This window comes from Panthera pardus, unplaced genomic scaffold (assembly GCF_024362965.1).
Source record: "Panthera pardus isolate Hobbes unplaced genomic scaffold, ASM2436296v1 HiC_scaffold_10, whole genome shotgun sequence".
NCBI lineage: Eukaryota > Metazoa > Chordata > Mammalia > Carnivora > Felidae > Panthera > Panthera pardus.
Genome location: NW_026526655.1, coordinates 65,182,423 through 65,205,295, shown reverse-complemented (window position 1 = coordinate 65,205,295; position 22,873 = coordinate 65,182,423). Strand labels below are relative to the sequence as shown.

General features: G+C 37.1%; 1 protein-coding gene across 4 annotated transcripts in view; it reads left to right on the top strand.

Annotated features, from left to right (window-relative positions):
• XIRP2 (xin actin binding repeat containing 2) overlaps positions 1-22,873 on the top strand; it is a 100,739-nt gene that overhangs the window by 32,640 nt on the left and 45,226 nt on the right. For 3 of the 4 annotated variants that reach the window (XM_053908024.1, XM_019458420.2, XM_019458438.2), the window contains 2 exons: positions 17,714-17,874; positions 22,487-22,624. In XM_053908024.1, the coding sequence (XP_053763999.1) occupies positions 17,818-17,874; positions 22,487-22,624 (195 nt within the window). In that variant the 5' untranslated portion in view covers positions 17,714-17,817. Of the gene's footprint in view, positions 1-17,713; positions 17,875-22,486; positions 22,625-22,873 lie in introns of those variants that run through there. The other variant, XM_019458428.2, reaches the window with a different exon arrangement.

The window sequence follows — 22,873 nt, the reverse complement described above, 5'->3', positions numbered from 1 at the left end:
CTGTCAGGTGAACCCTAATTAGTTGAACACAGACCTTGGAACCAGACTGCCTGGGTTTGAATTCTGGCTCTTATACTTACCATCTGGGTGGCTTTGGGCAAATTATTTAATAGCTTTGTGCTTATTTCCTCATCTGAAAATAGAGACACTATTAATATCTATTTCATAGGGTTGTTTTAAGGATTAAATAAATTAATATTTGTAAAATGACTACAATAGTGCCTGGTACATGGTAAGTGTTGTATAAGCCTTTGCTGTTACTGTTGTTTTTGTTATTATTATTTAATATATGAGGCTAGTATAACATAACCATTATCTCTTTCCCAGAGAGCAAGATAAGAAAATACGGTACCAAGTTTTCCTAGATGCTGAACATTCAGAAAAACACCACACTAAAAACTGTTTCAGAGAGAAAATCATCTACCTGATTTAATAGGTTGTTCTGTTGTTAAAGTCATCCTTACCTTTCAGAGATGCACTTTTCAGCTCAAATTAAATTTCTGTCTTCTCTGGAGTTGTAGAAAGCTATTAAGTGCCCTCTTTCTATTATAATAATTCCAACACTTGAAACTAATAACCTTCCTATTGTTCTTGATGTCAACATCACATTACTTCAAGAAATCGAACTCTTCAACTACCTCAACCCTAATGACTCTGTCTCCTTTCTGATAGAGCTGCTCACAGCCACTTACTGGACCTTTTCATTACTTTGACTTAGTTCTTGGACTCTCAAAGTATTCTCTTAGACCACAGTTTTCTCTGTTTTCAACTAAAACTGATCTTGGCCCTCAGCATAATCTTCCTATCTTCAACACATCCTGCCCCTCAGCTTCTCTACTTTTCTTTGCCTCATCTCTCTATAACTTGGATCCACTTGCAGTGTCTGAGTAAAGATGGAAGGAGAACACTCACTGAGGGGGAAGGCACTGAAAGATGGGGCTGTAGGGACCAGACTGTTTACAAAGGGAATCTGAAGCAGCAAAGGCCAACAAGAATCCAATAGCTGAAAAGAAAGCAAAAGATCACGAGCCAATGAAAGGTGCAATGCATCAGATTTGAGGGATGTAGCTAAGCTATAAATAGGAAAAGAAATGGCAAGGTCAGAAGTAAGGAGGACTAGAAACAAGGTGGGATTGGAGCCTGTGATAGACATCATGCCTGCATTTCAAACTAAGGCCAGGAACAACTCAGGAGTGTTGGATACCTGGAGTTAAGGGCTCCTGAATCCAGGCTTCAGGGATAGGTCTAAGAGCTTAAAGAAACATGCTTTAGACCTGATGCCCACTCAACTGGGGCCCCATTGTCAGCTGCAACAGTAGAGTTTTTATTGACCCCTCTCTGTTTCATTTGTCCCCACATTCTTGAGCTAAATTTATCTCACCAGAAGCCAATTCAACATTTTCCCCTGATGTATTATTTGTACTCCCATTCCCAGGATGCCTCTCTCATTATATAATATATAATACATAATATATAATATATAAATATTGACTCCTTATCACATTTACCATTATTCCCGAGAACCCCAGATGTTCTCTATTCTAATATACATCTGGAAAATTTGAGAATAGAAACAGGTTTGTGAGTAATGCTTTTTAGAAAAGGGCTATGTTGAATTTTAAAATGCTTAACAACATAAAATTAGGGCTTAGATAGTCACCAGAGATATGCCCTGGGTGTAACAGAGATGAAGCTGAGAGCTGATGGAGTGTGTGTGGTGAGACAAAAACAGAAGACTGGGGATGGAGCCCAGGAAACTAGATATGGTTGGGTGTCAGGAATTTTTCAGGAGACTGAAAATGATAGAGCAGATGCGTCTGGTCTAAGCTACTCACCACTCCATGCTCAGTTTATAAAGAATAAGGCAGAGCGTGCTGCAAAGCATCAACATTTTTAATTCCTCCTTCTGAGATACTTTCTGTAATGGCAAGTGTCAGGCTTGGTGAGGTTTATGACGTTTTCCTCAGGCCCTGCACTGCTGGTGAATGAGACGTAGGGCTTTCTGTCACATCTGCTTTTCTTGGCAACCTTCCATCTCAGAAGTGCACTGGGACACCCTGAATACCTACTGAGGTCCTTCTCCTAGATCTCAGAAAGCAAATAGGATACCACTTGTGATTAGATGTTCCTCCAAGGAAAAATGTGAGTGTGCATCAGTGTCTGCGTGTTCTGTCTGTAATCCTGCTCTTAGCCCTCTGGCCTGAGAAGGCTAGTTCTTTTCTTCTGGACTGAACTGCGATGGAGACATAAATATATCTGGAATTTTTTAGCTATAATATTTTTCTAATTGCTTTCTGCAGATATGTAATAACAGAAGAATACCTGGCAGAAATTGAATTTGGCAGAAAGCCCAAAGTTGACTGGTTTTACTTTCCAAGCAAACATTCTTGTGCAGTTCTAATTTTCACTTGTTCATGCGGTGTCCTGAGGAGCAGTTTTGGTGATGAGCTGGATTTCACTGTGGGAGACTCACGGGTTCACAGGCAAGAAGTTTATTTTTGTTCCCTCCTGGAAGCTGTAATCCCAACTTTCACATCTCCAGGCTGCTTAAATATCTTCTGTTGCAGAATTGGGAACTTGTTTTCTACTCTTTAAAAAGAAGTAAAAGAGAGAAAGTAACAAAATCTGTCAACAGGAACTATCGAAAGATGGACACTGGACCTTGCACTATTATTTCAAGACAAATTCATTTGATAAATGCTTAATGGTCATCCACTGTGTATACGTTGTGATGTCAAACGTTAAAACAAACAGTTAGCTGTTTTCATCTCGACTGTCCATTTATGTCTTGGGAATCTAGGAATTTTAGTTCCAAATAATAATAAAAATGCAATAACCACTTCTGCAAGAATGTTAGGAAAGGCTCTGCCACTCATCATTACGGAAAGCACGAGCAGATCATTCTTAGAAATGCTTTAGACTCCTCCTACTCCCAAATAAGGGCACATAAAGAGCATTTCTGGCCACTTTGTGATGGCCATTTTGTAAGCTGATGAAGCTAAGAGAGACTTTGACTGAAATCATGGTAGATACGGTTATGCAGGCAAACAAAAGACTTAAGAGATGGAAACCGGTGCTGAGCTCCTGGCCAGTGGTTGATGGCCTGCAGTTGTGGTTACATGTCTAAAATTTTTAAAATAGCAATTGCTGACAAGCAAGGAGTTGCTTAAGTTTACAGTCTGAGTTCTTCCCTATCAGGTGAGGTGTCCTAATACAGTGGCAGGTCACACTAAGCTGAAATGACTTGTCCATCTGCCCAAGACTTTTGGTGTCTAAAAGAAATAGTCTGGGGAACTTAATCCAATTTAAAGCTTCATATGGAATTTTACAATGAGGCCCAATATATAATTTTAAAGTTGCTTCTTACAATTCACTCCCCCCAACTTCCCACCTCTCACCTTCTCTTACACTTGATCTAAAATACCATTGGCCTAGGAAATCTTTTGTTTGCAAGTTTTAATTAAATTCTTTGTTGTTCACAGATGTTACTGTCTTTTTTTTTTTTTTTTTTTTTGTTACTGTTTTAATGTGCATAGAAAAGAGCAAGTTTTAATCTGGATAACATTTAAAGAGTGATTTTTACACTTCACCCTTTAAAAACAAGAGTGAAATAAGCAGCATAAATTGAGTTCCTCCACTTATGGTGCACTTAGAGGATTAGGTTTTGACTCTAAGGGAAAAGAAACAAATGCCAATGCCAAATTTTTAAAGATAAATAAGTATAAATAAATTAAGGGATGATGAGACTGACTAACTATGTACTTCATGTGTATCTTAAGCAGGGCAGACTATTAAATTACTTCCCCTCTTTGGACTGTCCCTAGTACCTGCATATCATTAGGAAACTGACATCATCTTTTTCTTTTGAAGTTACTGTCCACATTTATATGCAAAGGGCATGTAGGGCACGTTAATTGTTGGTGACAGAATAACCCAGGACCCGACTGATTCAAAGTTTTGATACATTAAAATTATTACTCTTTATGAACATCCCTGTTCTATATTTAAAAGACTGTTCAAAATATATAGAGCATTTTTAGCGCCCCCTACAATTATAGGGACAGTAATGAGAAAGTAGTTGTTACGATACAAACATTTGAACAAGAGGCAAATTACCTTTCAATTTAGAGCACATTAGTAGAACCTATAGCTTTTGTAAGAAAAACATGGATTCATAACATTTCTTTTTTTTTAATGTTTATTTTTGAGAGAGAGAGACAGAGCACAAGTGGGGGATGGGCAGAGAGAGACAGAGACACAGAATCCAAAGCAGGCTCCAGGCTCTGAGCTGTCAGCACAGAGCCTGATGTGAGTCTCAAACTCAAGTTGTGAGATGATGACCTGAGCCGAAGTTGCACACTTAACCTACTGAGCCACCCAGGTGCCCCAGATTCATAACATTTCTGCTGAACATTAGCATTTTTGTCATCTTACCCAAGGTTAAATGATTAAAGCCCACATCGTTTTGAAAGTATTCATTTTCTTAGAAAGTGGAATTTTTCTAAGAACATCACTGCTCTGAAAGACAGAATTTATTTCCAGAGGAGTCAGTTATTCACCAAGCAGTATGTTACATTATTGAAGCATTTTCTCTTTTCCCTCGACTGCTTAGCTTTTCCAAATAATGTTCAGTAAAGAAAGTACGTAGAATTAGTGTGGTTTCCCTTTTTTGATCAAGCCTATCGGCCATTAGTTTTAAAAGAAAAAATAACATTTCAAAGGATACTGTAGTTTGTAGACTTAGGCAGAGAAAGCACTTTTAAACAAAGACTTCCTTAAGGTCATTGAAAAGAGTTGGTGTAAATTTGGAGACTAAATTTCTGTAAGACAAAGGCTTAAATATATTTTATTACTCAAAGGAAAAGGGTGATTAGTAGGAGAAAAGCTGCCACAGCATCAGTTGTCTAAATTGGTGAGAGTCAGAATTTGATGATTTGGGCTTTCTTTTAATATCCTTTGTCACATGCTAACCTTAGAAGAGAGGTGAGAGTTAGAAAGAGGGCGAAGTATCGGGGAATTCCTAAAAACAGATCCAGAAACCTCTGGCTGTTCCAGAATGCAACTAGCACAGAAATGATTTAAAGTCATAGTCGGGAGGTAATTAACTTCCCTACCTCTGCCTCCTACAAACAAACCACTTAAAGATGGGCACACCACGGGATGTTTCTCAAAGCTGCAAATTAGTAAAGTTTCAGCATCTCCATTATATTACTGTGGCTCGTTTTTTGACCTGTTGAGTGCCCTCAACATACTTGGAACTCAACAAAACAGTTCAGTATACATGAACTAGCTTCATATGGATTTTTACAAAACCAATGAGAGAAAAAAGTGGACCATTTTAGGGAAGACAGATTCTAAGCTAGTATGCATGACTCATCTCCATCTACCAACAAATTGCTCTGACCTCAGAATGAAGTCACTTTGTGTAATCTGGAGGTCCTGACAGTTTTAGAGGTGCTGATGGACATGTTAACTAGTCTGTTCCTGCACTGCCTTTCAGAGGCACACACATTTGCTGCTAATCACAGACTGACTTTGATGACTATCTCTCTGTGGTTAAGAAGTGATTACATTTGCTTGCCATTTTTCAAGTTCTAGCCTAACTAAAACAAACAAACAAACAAACAAAACAACCAGAAAGAAGATGGAAGATATTCTCTTCACAAAGGTACTGCCCACTAGTAAACGTGCCACACGTAAAGGAGATTTGGAGATGGGTAATCACAGGGAGTTTGTGAAAAGGAAAAGCAGTAATGAAGCAGTGGGAATAAAAAAGGAGTACTTTAGAAAATAGTGAGGAAAAGTTGTATCAAAAAGGTAGCAACTCAAGCAGACATGGAATAATGTAGAATGACATGAAATTTGGGGATTTTCTGCAATAGAGACTTTCGGAAGAAAAGGATGGAATTCAATTTAAATAAAAGGAATACTCAAGTAGGAAGAATACCTACATTCAGATTAAATGAATATAGCAACACCTCTATTTAGGGATTACTTAACACCTAAATAAAGGTACTTAGTAGAGGTATTTAGTAGAGGTACATAGCAAGGCAAAGTTACCTAGCAGAGCAACAGTGTAATGGGTCACAGGTGAGAAAAATTCAAGACCCTTCTTGCCTGTAGCAGGCAGCCACAGGGCAGCAGAGACTCAGGGAGCGGCTGCATCCTCACCACCTGGCTGGTCCAGACCATGGCTCACTGCACCATGCAAACCGCTCAGAAGTTGCATAGGGAAATGAAAAATGTTAAATAACTGACTGATGGTTTCATGACTTTACCTAAATTACGTAGAAGAGGGGAAAATGTGGGGGATGTTTTTTTGGGAGGAAACAGTTGATCTGTATACAAGGGTGGTTTTCATGAGCTTTACGTTTTCAGAGGACTGCCTTGTTGCTTGCTGGTGAACCAGTTCATGAGCTAGTGTCAAGATACAGTTTGAATATCATATTCATTGAGTTAGTAATTTCTTCTCCTTTACATGTTTTCTCCATGCCTGTGGCCATATGAGTAGGGCTATGCCATCTTCTTTGCTTGAATCTCATCGTGTAGTTCCATTCCTTCATGATTTACTGTGCTCTCTTTGTTTCAGGAAACATGGTAGATACCAGGTTTATAAAGAGGAATGAATATCCTTACAGAAGGCTTTAGATTTAGGTGGATCAGAGTCAAGTCCTATCCTTTCTCCTTATAGCTTTGATCTTTGGGAGATTTCATAACTTTTATTATTCTTAGACTTGTATCAGCTCAGATTACCTGCATAATTGCATGCAGGAGATATAATAACACCTAGGGTGACTGGCAGCTAGTGACCATTTATTATTTACTGTGTGCAAGATACTATGTAAACTACTTTATAAGATCTCCTTCAGTCCTCACAGGGAATCACTAGGTTCTGTTATCATTCCCATGATAGAGGGAAGAAGAAAGAGGCTTAGAAAAGTTAAGCAATTTGCTTAAAGTCAAAAGTGAATGTCAGAGATAGAATAATATTGGACCTCCTGGGTCCAGAGAGGATGGTTGATCTGCGTGTGGGTCTGCCTCCTGATGGATAAGAGCCCAAGACAGAACCTGGAGTAAAACAGGTTTACAAAATTAACTTAGCTCTGTCCTGTGCTGGGGGAACTTGCATGTTGGTGGAAGGTGACAGAAGCCCAGTGGGAGGTGGGAGGGTGGGCGGGGATATGGCAGGCAGAGGAACTTGAAAGATACACTAAAATGTAATGTCATGCAAATCGAAGTGTAATTTTTAAGTGGTGGGAGAGCACAGTGGAAGGAGCTACTCACTGCCCAGGTTAAGTGGGGGAAATCTAAAGGGAAATTGAGCCTGTGGTGGGCTATAAGTGGCTCTTTAACCCCATCAAATAGGATTGAGCTTGATCCATCTTATGTCATCTCCATATAAATAAATATGGTTTTGGGGGTGGGGATGTGGAGTGTGTGCCACCAAGTTCCTCAAGATTCCCCACCTAAAGAGAACTACATTTGGTGTGTCTTCAGTCAAGCCAGCTTCCTTAGCAGGCTGAGCCATCTGGGAGCTGGTTTTATTCAGAAGTCAGCATGTTGAAATGATGCAACCTGTTGTATTGCTGTTTTTAGAGATAAGGCCAAATCAACACTTCTTAGAATACTGTATTTCCTGAGAAGCTCTCTGGTTTTTTTTCTTTTCTTCTCTCTTCAAGTAGCGCAGGACTGAATATAATGTTGATTAGGTCATGCCCAGCCTTGAGCGCTGTGCTTGGCTCATGGTAGATGGGTGGTAGATGTTTACTAAATGCATGACTAAAGCCTTAGGAAGAGAGTTTATCAGATACTTTTATTGTATACTTGGGATGCAGATTCAAACAAGAGGACACTGGTGGAAGCAGGACACCACCTGCCATGCCCTGGAGCAGAATTGATCAAGAGAAAATTAGAGCAGTGGCCCTTGCTTTGCATTTCTCTTCCCTTGTAGTCAAGTCTGTCATTTCCCTGCTTGTGTGGATCGATACCTAACCCCATCTCAAGTTTGATCTCTGTAGTGACCAAAGAAATATAATTGAGGAATTTACTTCGATTTCTAATTCTAAACTCAAGCTTATAAGGATGAAAAAAGAACCAATTAGAGTCATAGAAATTCAACTTTATTGGTTTCCCCTTGACTTATCCCTACATGCACTAAAATAAATGTTTAGAAAGGGTTTGTGTATAGATGTTTAGGAAGCAGAAAGGATTCATAGCCTTAATTAAAATGTATTTTATAATAAAATGTTATATTTTAATTAAAAATATTTACATGAGAGACTGTGTAGAATTGAACAGGTAGTTCAGGAATACTTGAACTCAATTCCAGGCTCAGCCACTTACTAGATGATTTTATCTTTTAAATGTTACTTTCTTCATCAATTGAATGGAAATAATACCACCGATCAGATATGGTCGCTGTAAGAATTAGATGTAAAATGTAGGTGTATAAGAATACGTGCAAAATGCTTAACACAAAATCAATACTCATTAACAGGCAGTTATCATTGTTATAATGCAATATACGTTTGATTATGCTAGGGAAATGTCTAACATGAGACATAAGTTGTAAAACTATGCACCATTGATAGGCATTTAATGGTTCTAATTTATTTGACCATTTCAAAGAAATTTAAGTCGTTTTATTCAATTATTGATTTTTTAACTGGGCAATTCTTTAACTACACTAAGCAATTAATTTGAAATATTTAATAGCAATATGACTAAATGTCCAAATATACCCAAAACTGGCAATATTACTGTACTAATAATTATCTAATTTCTGACTAAATTCTATTTGTTCTTAACTGCTTTAGTACCAGAAGTACTTCGTGTGAGACGCTAGGAGCTGCACAAAACAGGACAAGTCTATATGATAATACATTACTACAATTAGAAAGGGCAGTTCTTTTACTCAGAGAGATTAAAATCTAAATGGACATTTAAACTTAGTCTTATCTATAAGTAGATGGGCATTTCTTCTTTGGGGCATGAAGAATAACTTCAAAGATGTTTCTATCACAAGGTGGTTTGTGTATATAAATCTGTGTGATTTGGGGGACCTGGAACTAAAATATGACTTAAAAAGGATCTACTGGGGTGCCTGGGTGGCTCAGTTGGTTGAGCATCTGACTCTTGATTTAGCTCAGGTCATGATTCCAGGGGTATGGGATTGAGCCCTGCGTTGGGCTCCACACTGAGCGTGGAGCCTGCTTGGGATTCTCTCTCTCCCTCTGCACTCTCCCCCATTCATGTGCGCTCGCTCTCTCTCTCTCTCTCTCTCTCTCTCTCAAATTAAAAAAATAAATAAATAAATAAATATGTTTAGAAATAATCTACCATGTAGTAAATTCTGACATGGACAGGTGTATGTACGTGTAGAGTGGATGCTTGCATTAGCTTCCTATTGCTGCTGTAACAAATTACCACAAAAGTAGTAATTTACAATGGCACAAATTTGTTATATTATTGTTCTGGAGCTCCAAAATCCAAAATGGGTTTCACTGGGCCAAAGTGAAGGTGTTGGCTGGGGCAAGCTCCTCCCAAAAGGTCCAGGGGGCTGGGGGGATCTGTTTTCTTGCCTTTTCCAGCCTCTAGAAGCTGCCGACATTCATTAACTCATGTCCTCTGCTTTCAAAGCCAGTAATGTACAATCTGCACTGCCCCCCTCAACCCCTCTCTCTCAACCCTACCTCTGCTTCTGTCATCACCTTTCCTTTCTGACTGACTTTCCTGCCTCTCTCTTTAACTTATGAGAACCCTTGGGACTATGTGGAACCCATCTGGATAATCCAGGATAATCTCCCCATCTCAAAACTCTTAACTGAATCACATCTACAAAGTCCCCTTTGCCATGTAGAATAACACATTCACAGATTCTGGGGATTAGTATGTGAACATTGTTGGAGGACCAATATTTTGCTTTACAACATTGCTGAATCTTGTCTTCTTCCTCTCACAGGCAACTGGATGTACAGTATCTGGTGAACTGGGAGAGTACTGGTTAGGGAAGGGTGGAAGGGTTAGTAAGGAGGCAAGAACTAATTCTTTTTCTTACCCTGAGAGATTATCTGTTTTTGTTAATGTATAAAGCATGGTAATCAAATGAACTCGAATGAATGAAAAATTTGGGGGAAGGTGACAAGTGTATACACAACAACACAGTGCATTTGGAGGGAATAGGACCATACGGAGGCTAGTTTTAAAAATGGAATCTGGTTCACTCCGCTCATATACTGGATGGATGCCACAGTACAGTTTTTGTGCTGTCATGGCACACACTTTCACTCATTTTACTCCTTGCCCTTCCTCTCCATGTATTTTTTTAAGAACTATAAATTAATGCAAGATTGTGCTGTATATTTGCTCTTTCATTTTATTCTCCATCTACTTCTTGGTTTTATAATATTCAAATGAGGGTAAAATATATAAAACTCAAATTGATTACAAATTTGACTTGGCAGCAGCAATATGAATGTTTAAAGGAGATGAATTTTATTATTAGCTGAGGGATATGCAAATATTGAGAATTACAGAAAACTTATTCATGCTAATGGCTGTGAGCCTGTGCTGTGTCCATCAGTATGATATCCTGTACACGAGTCTGAGCTGGATTATAGATCATATGTTTAGATTTGATAGAAGTTAGTTCATCACTCTCCCAATTTAGTTCTAAATCAATTTTCCAAGTACTAAAGAGTTGACTTCTTTATAATGCATCCAAAATACAGCAGGAAGCCTACTGATGCATCACTGAAAGTGTGTTTGCCTTATTGAAGCTGATATCTGTGTTTGTACCAGCTTTGTGGGCTTCTTTGTGGCCCACCAGCTCACTTTCTTCCTGGCTCTTAGTTTGGACTAAATAAAGATTTATTGGATTGGCTTTAGAAAATTGCAAAGAAAAAAAAATTATCTTCTTGTTTATTTGCTTAAGAGTTCAAATTACTATTAAAACTTGGAATTTCTTTTGAGTCATAATTATATACTGGGTTAGCTCTCTGGGACTAGTTTCTATATGTTTTTATTATATATGCAATAGGAGTCAGTTCATGACAGAACAGTCTCCTTGTTGTTTGAAGTTCGCTTCATCTGTTTACTGGGAAGGTGAGTGTTTGGGTTTGGTTTTTGGACACGTGTATTTCTTGAGAAGTAGCACAGATTGTAAAGTCACAGAACCTAGAGCCAGACTGCCTGGCTTCCCCTTCCAGCTCTGAAATTCACCAGCCACCTATCTTGAGCAAGTTTTGCAAGCTTCCTGTGTCTCTGTTTCCTTATCTGAAAAACGGAGATAAAAAATAAAAATAGTCTCTACCTCATAGGGTGGTTGAGAGCACTAAATGGATTAATGTCTGACACGTAGAAACCATTTCATACATATTTGCTATCATTTTTTATTTGTGAATCATTCTTTTGAGGCCTTTATTTTCAATCATGTCTACAATTTTATTTCTGACTTGTCAGTGTACTTTATTGAAAAAAGTAATACTTTTAGCTTATTTATTACAATTGCCCCTCCACTTTTCCTTTTGTCTTATAATTATTTTTGTTTAAAAGATTTTTTTGTTCATTTATTTATTTTGAGAGAGAAAGAGCGTGTGGAAGCCGGGAGGGTCAGAGAGAGAGGGAGAGAATCCCAAGCAGGCTTCATGTTGTCAGTGCAGAGCCCCATGGGGGCTTGATCCCACAAACCATGAGTTGGTGACCTGAGCTAAATCAAGAGTCAGACGCCTAACCGACTGAGTCACTAAAAAATTTTTTACTTTAAATTTTTTGTGCTTAGAAAGTCCAACTGAAATCATTTGCTACTTCTCTAAAGATTTTTTATCATTTTTAAAAACCATCTAACTCTTAACTCCATCTAATACTCTGTAACATGCTGTGACATGAGGAACTGTTTGATGCTTTCCACAAAATCATTACCCAGTTTCCCCAACATGATTCATTGGCAATGCTGCTGTCTCCTCCCTTTTGTTCTTCCACATAGTCACATGGCCAGCTCCTTCATGTTTCAGGGCAGATGTCCCCCTTCTGAGGATGCTTGCCCTGACACCTGCTTATTGATACACCTGAATGGATTATGTCCTCTCCCATAGGCTCCCAACTTAGCTGGTACAAACCTATTAACTCTTGGGTTATAATTTCCTGCCTTTCTTTCCAACTAGATTGAAAGGTGCATTGTAAATGTATCATATGCTTACTGTAGATAACCAATAGTTGTTTAAAGATAATGAGTAAATATATTAAAATAAGCCTTCTTAATTATATAATGCAAATCATTTCCTTTTGAAATTTCATATGGCAAAGATGGAGGGAGATATGTGAATGTCACCCACAGCAATTAGATTCCCATAAAGCTCTCCTTTTTCTTATTACTGATGGTGTTTATATGTTGTTGTACTATGCTAGTTAGCATGTAGAGGCCTACAGGGTTACAGCTTCACAGTGGGATTAGTATCTTCTATCTGTTGAATGGCCCTCTATCTCATTTAGTACACTTTGTCTTTAATGTTATTTTGCACGAAAGGAATATAGCCATGATGACTGTTCTTCATTTTATATTTGCCTGTTACATTTTTGCCCAATATTTTCTTTTTAAATGTTTAAAACCTTGTTTTAGGTTTATTTCCTGTGAGCGGCATATGGTTGGATTTATTTGTTTGTCTTTTGGTATGGCGTTTGACCTGTGTTTATTTTCATGACTGTTATATCTGATCTTATTTCTACCTTCTTGTTTAGGTATTCTATGGTAAAACCCTTTCTTTCTGACTGACTTTTGTCACATGGACTGTGTTTGACTTTGTGTTGATGTCTCACATGAGTACCAAAGTGGACTCATATAGACTTGAGCTCACAGAACTGAAATTTCAGTAACCAGTATCCAATTTTCTAATTGATTTTAGTGTTTAGTGTTATAAAGGGGGCATCTAAGGATGTCTGAATTTTGTTTTTTCATCACAGAAACTCTTCACGTCTAGATAATCATAGAACTTTTCTCTCTCCTTGTAAAACATTTCAAGTTTTGCAAGGATTTATTGTTATATTGGTGCTTTAAACTTAATTTTATTTCTGGATTATGGTAAATAATTTAAATCTATGCCCAAATTTTTATTTTCAGCAATTTTTCCTCAAATATATATGATATGTTCTGCTTACTCCCCCAGCCTCTCACTGCAATGCTGTAATTGTAAGGTTTGGATTTTGCTCTCTCTTCTCTGGCATCTCCTTTCACATTGCTATAGCATATATTATTCTATTTACTGCCTTCAGTGTGTGTTTTAATTCTTCTAAACACTTTAATACCTCTGGTTCTTTTCTCATCTCTGACAGCTTTCTTTTCTTCTGATTTTATCTCAGCCTCCTATAAATCAGACACAGCTAATATGAGTCTCATAACACCAGCAACTGGTCTGTCAGTGAAATACAGAGGTCAAAGTATCTTAAACTTTATTCTACAGACTTCCACGTAACCCACATTGGGTAGGCAAAAGGGAAAAGAAATAAGGTGACTCACAAAAATTTAAATGGTATTTGTGCAAGCCAGTTTTGAAGCATCTGGTGTTTATATCTATCCTTTATCCAATTATATCCATTATAGTATCATAACATGGTCATCCTTTCCATAAAACTTGATCCACCACTACAGTTTAGGAATGTACCTCTCATATTTTGCAGGAAGAAGAAATATTACATTTAGAAAATGTGCTGAGATGGAATCTTGCTTTAGAAATAAGATCATGACAAAGCACTTGGCTTTGAGAACTGTGCCACATTGGGTATTTCTGAATAGACATTTTTCTGACTTTGACCATATTTTTGAGCAACACACTGATCCCAGCACTATGTATCAAACCATTGACCTTTATCTCCAAGTTCTTACTCTTTGAAGATTTTAGGTTTATATATATAACTTGTTACTTCAGATTTTAGACAATTATTTGTTTAATGGGAAATGAAGATAGATTTGTTATTTGTTAATGTTGTAAGAGCGAGCATATCCTTTTATAAACCACAGAATTCCAAATTTAAAATTTCCTGAACAGCTGGTTAGAAGAATGGTTTATAATAAGTGTAACAATGGCCCTTTTGAAATGTCTGTTAATACTAGCCTGTGCATATTTCTAAGAATTCTTTCCCTAATAATAGAAGCTGTGAAATTAGAAGAAAATCCAAGAGTGTATTAATTACATTGACTATTTCTCATTGTTTTCTACATCTGACTTCTTAAAGCTATTATTTTGCTCCAAGGAAACACAGGATGCATAGGATGCCAAGGATGCATGGTCATCCTTCTGTGACCGACTACAGGCATGTGAATAATTGGTCAAGAAAGGAAGAGCATTCTATCTTCTATTGTACTACTTTGCTTTTTTTTTTAGTGCTTTAAACATGGACTTACCATATAAAGTAGAATTCAAGAAGACATAACAAGTTCTGTAACTGGGCAAATTTTATTGGTTGATTGATTTAGTCACTTTGTTTTTAAAAACTGCAGAGGAAAAGCACATGTTTGGAGAGCGAGAAAATAGATCTGTAGTCACATGATTTAAGTCTCGTGATTTAAGAAAATAGAAAGTGGATCTATCTGTAGTATATTACAAAAAATAATAACATAAGTATTTTTCCTAAGAACCTCAGAATTCTTATAAAAGACATTCTTATCCTTGGTGTGTTATAGTTTTCATGGTAACACCTCATAATTTTTTGTGTTTTGTTTTCTTCCAAAGTGCTTACTTATTATATGTTCTTTCTGCTTTATAGGATTTATTCTATTATGCAAAGAATGAACATTTGGGGTAGATTAGCAATTATTTTCTCATCAGCAAACAAAAGAAAACATTCAATATTTAGGGTGCAATGGAGTCTATGTCCAGCTATGCCATTAACTCTGGAGATTTGGGAGAATTCACTGAACTTCTTTGGATTTTCATACTCATCTGCACAATGAATTACCACTAAGCCCCAGAGACAAGTCACTTCTAGTACAATGATTTTGTGATCTTAGTATTTATAATGCCTTCTAACAGAAATAGTCATTTGAAGAGTTTGTTTTTTCCCTTCCTTTTTCACAGACCACTTTAGCCTTATGGCATGTTCTTACATAGTCTGATTTACATACTTACAGGTATGCAAATTTCCCCCTATTTTTCCATAGGTGTTTTGTGACAAGAACATCTTTATTTGTTCTTCTTTGTCACCTCTCTCTTTAAAGGTTCCCTAAACTCATTTTACACTGTTCTCCAATCTCAATTGCATTCAAGCCTTCTGAAATAGATCAGGGGACAAATGTCCCTGTTTTTTTCCTCACTTATCCCTAGGAAAGAAGCTGTCTTTTCAACCTTAAAAAGTTACATCCAGTGTCATCAGTTTCAAGATAGGAGCAGATGGATACACTGCCTTATAGTACACTGGGCAGGAAGCATCACCTTGTTTTTCAGATGAAGAAATTGATAGGTATTAACTTAGAAGGTTAGGAAACAATATGGACACGGTTTGTTAAGTAAGTTTTCTACTCCATGACTACCTGTGTGGGCAAAGTTACAGACAGGAAGGAGAAATGGAGAGATTAAAATGTAGTGTCTTGTCTGTGATCCAAATGAAAGGCCATAAGGCAATGGAATACAAATTTCTTAATAATCAGGTCACTGATTTCCTGACCATTAGTCTTGGGCATTTCGCAGTAGGATGAAAAATGATAAAACTCAAATATTTGAAAAGTAAATACCATCTGTAAATTTTAGCAAAAATAAACTGTGACTTTCTGTTAAGATAAATAAAAGAATGACATCTTTTATGAATAATACACAAAATGAAATTTGGGTGTTAATGTGGAAAAACTTTAGGGAGTCATGTTCAATAAAATCTATATAGTAATCATTCACAACAAAGTAATAGTACAGTTGAATATAAACTGAATTCGTCTGTGCAGATAGATAATCCACAGGGGAAAATAGAGATGTATTTTCTTTATCATGTGGTATGGGAGAATGTCTTCTTATCGGAATCAACTGAAGGAATGTACTTTTGTATGAATGTGAGGTTTTGAATGACAGGTGAATTTCAAAACTAACTGACATTTGTTATGAACAAATCAGTGTTGTACAATCATAGCATTCATAATCACAACTTTGTATTCCTGTATATTTTGTATTTTTGAAAGCATTTTAAGTAAAACATATTTACAATTTTAACTGAAATATATGAAAATGTTTATTTGAGTAAGAAGTCTCTGTGGAAAACCAGATACTCAGGGAGCCAAAACACAAATGATTTTTAATTTTTTCTGATCACATAGGTTGCTCTCAACTGCTGTTGTATACATAAACCTTAACCAAAAGGATTCTATAAGATGGTTCAATGTGGGAGCTGGGGGAGGAGGTATGAAGAATAGAAAAGAAAAGAAACAGCTTGGTTATCTGTTACCTGGGATTGTTTGGGCCATGGTCTACAGTGATGAAATCAAACCAATCCAAATAAAGTATACCAATGAGCCCTGTTCTACGAGCTCCAGAAAATACCAGCCCTAAGATGAAAGGCAGGAGGTGCATGAATGAGTAATGAATATATATGCATCCATGCATATGCATGTGTATATGTGTACGTATATATACACTGATTGGTCCCAGAAAAAACCCTTGCAATGATTTTGGAATTAGAGTTCTTTAACAGTGAATAGTAAACCATCAAACAAAGAACACTAGATTAAATACGAAAATCTAATTTTGAGACAAGCTCTGGCACATATAACTAAAAAACCGTGGAGAATCACATAACCACGGAGGGCCCTTGTCTTCCTTTCACATAAGGAAACATTTAGACATGTTTTCCTATGCCAAAAAGGAGCTTGTTAGATTAGGTAAGACTATATGATATTTAGGACCTTTCTGTTTCTAACAACTGTTATTCTGTGATCATGCAATCAGTCTTTTGCTCTGTTTCCAAATATGTAATTCCTGTTACCCTGTATTTTTGTCAAGTAGATGGCTTAAATGGGGAAATATCAGGCCATCTGAAATGGGTGACTGACAAAGCTTTTTCTAAAGTACTATTATTTCTTTCTCATGTATTACAGGTCTCTATGAATAAAGGAAATAAATCCACAGTCTATAATTCTCATGGCAATCGCTTATTTTGGCTAGATCCATCTCCTGAGTGTTAGGGGTGGGGAGACAAGCAAAGAGCAATTTTTAGACATTCTAAAGATTTGGTCCACCCATCACATCTGCCTCTAAGTAATTGTGTGATCATGGGAAAGTTTTTTAACCACTGTGACTCTCCATTTTCTTATCTATAAATTTTAGAAAATAATAGCACCTACCTCATGAGGTTGTTAAACAAGAGAAGCAAATGAGAAAATGCTCTTACTGCATTTAACCTAAATTCAACCCACGGTGCCTCAGGAATGTTCATTATTAACATCATGAAGCTCGTAATAAATCACTGTCTTTCATCAGAATAATCACAGGAGTAGGAGGAGAGACAATATTTTTGTTTGATGTTCTCATAAGCATATGCTTCTGTAGAGGCATTTTGTAGCTTTGCTTGAAAGCCTGAAGAAAAGAGGGAGACTGTGGAACATTGCAAATACAGTGTTGTGAAATGATGCAGTCTGCTTTATGAGAGCAGATATTTTAAATGCCTTTACTGTTCATAAGGTGATGGTATTTTCTTTTCAAAGCCTGAAACACCTATCTGAGCGTGCTACATTTGTTTGCAGTGACCGTTGGCCCTAATAAGCCTGCCAGTGGGTTTGCAGAAGACAGTGCTGCACAGAGCGAAGGTGTGTCAGACCTCCAGGAGGTGGTGTCCTTGAAGGAGCGGATGGCGAGGTACCAGGCTGCTGTTTCCAGGGGTGACTGCCGCAGCTTCTCTGCCAATGTAAGCTGCTCCTGGTGGTTTTGCATTAGGCAATGTGCTTTTTGTCTGCCCTTCGCACACTCTCCTTACACTGTAATGCAAGAATACCACTGGGTGGTGGGATAAAGCAGAGAAAGCACATAGTGTGAATCAAAGGCAAGGATGTGAATTGAAGCTTCAGTGCTGCTACTTACTAGCTGTGTGAATTTGGGCTACTATCTTAACCCCTCCCTGAGCTTCAGTTTCCTTAACTGAAAAATGGGAATAGCCATCTACCACAGAGGATCTTAGAGAGAAGTCAAAGAGATAATTTACGTGTAAGCCATAAGGCAGAGTATAAATGTGTTATTATTGCCATCATTATCATTTAACCTATAGCTATTCTCCTCAGGAAGGTTGGGAATTAATTTCAAATTTTAATAATGTGGGTCTGCATGCCGCCCTCCTTGGTCTCATGTATAGTTCATTTAAATTCACTGGCAGTATAAATTTTTTTTTGCTTTTCTCATTTCTCTGTATGCACTAAATCCATTAGGAGTAGCTTAATCAACATAGAAATGAGGGAGATTAGCAATGTAGGCACTCTGCTAAACCAATTATGATTATAGGAAACAGCAGGATTCAGTAGGACCACCAATTTTAGAGCCAAAGCATAATAAAGTCATATTCAAAAGAATTTGTTGGGTTCTATCATCTGTGGCCTTCAATCCACAGGGTTTGATGAGTCATTTTATTAGTAGCAGCTTTATAGCTTAATGGAATATAAGGTTACTCTTTTATAATTATAATCTCCAAATTAGCAAAGTTGTTCATTTAACCAAAAGAGAAAGAGAGAGAAAGAATAGCCAAGAAGGGTGGCGTTCTAAAATAGCTACTCTTAACATTCTTCTTTACAAATTATTTAGAGACAAGGCTGACTGTGCCAAACTCATTAACAATATTGTAATTCTAAATGACATTTAAGTTTTTACATAGTCATTAAAATCCATTTTAGATGCAGCACGGATTTTGAATGAATGTACAGAAATCACAGAAGTAGCTAGATCTCTTCCAAAATAAATAGTATCACTCCAGTGCCTCCTGCCAGTCCTCTTAGATAGCACCCCCTGCTGGATCATTAGGGAACTTTACTACAAATTAGTGTTCTAAATTGGAGAAAAGATTCTTGGGGAAACAGACTGATTTTGAAAGTACCTAGTGAGAGAAGGGTTATTTAGTAAACAATTTTTTTTTATTTTGGAAGACTTTTATCTTACAGGCACTGGGAGAATACACCATAAGACAAATTTGTATTTATACTGTGCTAAAAAACAGAATATTTAAATCGGGCACTAAGAAAACTAAATTATCCCACTATTTAATACAAACACACAAAAAAAATGTTAATGCTATTATGAAGGTAGCCTACATATAAATAATTTAATAACACTTCTCTGCTTGTTTTGGCTCAGGTCATGATCTCAGGGTTGTGAGATTGAGCCCTGCACTGGGCTCTGCACTGGGCATGGAGCCTGCTTATAATTCTCTCTCTCCCTCTTCTTCTGCCCCTCCCCCTGCTCTCTGTCCAAAAAAAAAAAAAAAAAAAAAATCATGGAAACTGCCATTAACAACATTTCTGTCTACACAAAAAGCCCATTAGTTTATGTGCATAATGTGGAAGTCTCTGATTCAGCCCCAAACTGAATCCATTATATTTCAGTCACATTGAGATCAGTTTTTGATGATCCTAGCCTCAGCCAGATGGCATTTGGTTGAACCTAAATAAAAGTCATGCCCATGGAAAGGCGATGGTGTGCAGAAGCACCCTAGAAGAGAAGGGAGAGGTAACATTTGCTAAGCAATGAATTAAAATGCCAGATTCTGTGCTATGCAGTTTTACTTCCTTTATCTTTTTAAGCACTCACAAGAAATATGTGGAAAATACATTGTTTTCCCAGTTTATAAGAAATAAAACCGAGGTTCACAAACTCTGGTCTAAGGTTTTAAGTGTCAGAACCGGGATTAGAATTACTATTTGTCCAATTCCCCAATTATGTTATTTCTACTATACCCTAGAACCCAAGGCCAGTTCTTCGCAAAGAAAATAGATGATTGTGTAATGTATTCACCTAGGTAAGTGTTAGGTAGCTAAATTACTTTATTATTAAAATAACTTAATTAGGTTCTGTGTTAGGTATTTAAATCAGTTTGTCAATAAAATGGCTTAATTATTATGGGCATACCCATTAGATTTCAAATCTTATTTGAGTCTGAGATTAAGAAACATTGAATAAGGATCAACATAAAAATGTTTAATACAAACAATCTAAGTTATGTGGTCATTGACAATAACACGGGTTAGTTGAAATGTACAGTGCGTGGGGCCAAACAAGGCAAAGGCACAGGGATGCTCTCTCCACCTGACCAAGGAAACATCACTCTAGCTCGTGACCACAGACCGCTCCTTGAGCAGGTCCTGCCATCTCACATATGTAAACCTTCATTTACAAGCTGAGCTGAATAAAGAAACCATATCACCACCACTGAACTACAGCTCAACAGACTTCCTCACTTAGGTGGGTGAGTGGCAACAAGACTGTATAATAGTAGTACTCCTGACAAAAATAACCAACTGTATGCATTTTTGCACATGTAACATGGTCTGATTCCAAAGCGCAATGCGAAAGGAAAGGAATGGGTGTATTTGGGGGTTTTGAATCCATTTCGTACATGAGAAGCAACACGTTCAGTATCAGAACTGATATTTTTGTGAAAATGCACTTACTAGGAAAGTATTCAGTCATTAACATAATTACTGAGGCTTATTAGATTAATTTACACATGATTTGGACATTGTTTATAGTTGTTGGAAAGAGTGGGCTTTTTCTTAACAATAATTGCCTTAATTTCCATAATTTAATGCTCTTATATTATCTATGTCTGATCAATCAAGGAAGGCCATTTATGTACATTAAATGGCAACGGGGAAAGGTACAAGAAATATCGTGGCCTTAAATCACCCTTTCCCTTCTTTATCTTAAATTTCAAAATAGATGCCATACTTTCTCATGACCTTAACATGTATCAAATGGCCGTAACTGGCCGGGATTTATATTTGAAGTTTGTTGCAGAATTTGATAGAATATATATCTAAAACATATAAATACACATTTTTATCCTTCTTTCCATACAGCAGATATGCATATTCTTAAATATTGGATAGTTCACAGAATTAGGTCAAGGTTATGAACTTGCTAAAGCAACCACTTGAAATTGCTAGTAATTCAGATAATCCTGAGTACTAACTCACTCTCCAATATTTTGGAATTTAGGAAAACCCACGATAATAGTTGTATTTTTAGTATCAGTTTGAGAAACTACATATTTGGGTAGAGATTCCAGGATCCCTGGAGTCCACAGTCCATGTTATGGGAGCCTCAGCTCACAGGTATCCAGTTACTTTCAGGTCTCAAGGCTTCAAGGTTATGTCAGGACTGGGCCAGACCTCAGGAGACCTCCCTGTAGTTTGAAGGGTTGCTGAATCTCTTCCCAGTTTTAAGCAGCCCTCCAAGCTTCCTAGAGGAGGGCTGGTTGGCATGGGGCCTGTTTGCTTGAGAGTTATCATCCCATCTGGGTTAGAGTGCCTGCTAGGCTGAGGAGTGTGTTGAATCATCAAAACCAAAGCCCTTAAGTTTCTACACTTCCCACAGGGGCATGAGATCTGACAAGGCTCCTCAGTATTTTTCAAGTTGTTCCAAATGATGCCTATTGAATTAGGCTTTCTATTCTGCAAAATGTCAATGATAGCCTAGAATTTTTCTGACGTTAAACCCTCTGATTCTCACACAATACTAAAAGCTGGGTCCTGGGGTATGCCAGTCCCGGAGGAGTTGTTTTTCTGCCTGCCCTTTACTACTAGTGATTAAGACAAACAGCAGTCATTAAAACAGACAGATAGGGGTTCAGATTTCAGCTCCTACACACACCCCAGCTATGAGAACTTAACAAGTTGTCTTACTTCCCCAAATATCAATTTCCTCATTTTAAAATGAGGCTAAATCCCCATATCTCACAGGAGTTGGAGAAACATCAAATGACAAGATATATGCAAACACATAGAAATCACTCAGCACTAATATTAAGTAGTTGTTATTATTACTGATATTGACATTTTTGCATAAGAGAAAATTATTTTGTTCGTGTTTAGTGATTTAAATACATTTTGGAATGAGTCAAATGTTTTAAATATTCTGAATAATGTGTTGCCTATGTAGATGTTTAGGATTTTAATGACAACCTTACTGTGGGTTAAAATTGAATCCATTGTTCTAATTTCTACTAGTCTGAGTATTATTAGAGAAATACATTCTACAGGTTTAATCTCCAGATATCAAAATCTATCTGAGTTGAGGAGAATTAACTCAATATTTTTAAGTTCCCTCTGACTTTATCAAAAGACTGATAAATGAGAAAACAACACGGAGAGATTATTTTTATTAAAGTTTTCTATAAGAGCCTACTGAAATAACTGTGTATTGTTATATTTTTTAATATACCACCCATCAATAATTGTCAGCGATAAAAAATAATAGCTTGCAAATCCCATCTTGAGCAGATCTAAAACTGAATCTTCCCTTTTCTTAAATCATCTTAGATGATGGAGGAATCCGGAATGTGCACGGTGCCTGGTGGTTTGGCCAGAGTGAAGAAACAATTTGAGAAGGACAAAATTGCTTCTTCTTGTAATACCTTGTCTCAGTACCAATACCAGCACCAGAAAAGATCTGAGCAGGTAATACTACTACAGGTAACGGATAAATCACATAGGGTTGAAGTCCTCTCTTCCACGGCCAATGTAGAAAGCCCCCTCTTTAGTGGCACATTTATTTCATTACTCATTAACAAATATTGTAATTTTAAAATGCTTCAGAAAATCATCTTTAAAGCATACCACTGTACTGATTTCCTTACTTGGAGCATTTTTCTAGGGCACCATGCTGGAATATTTTTCTTCTCAGCTTCTAATGTTTCCTGGGTTAGT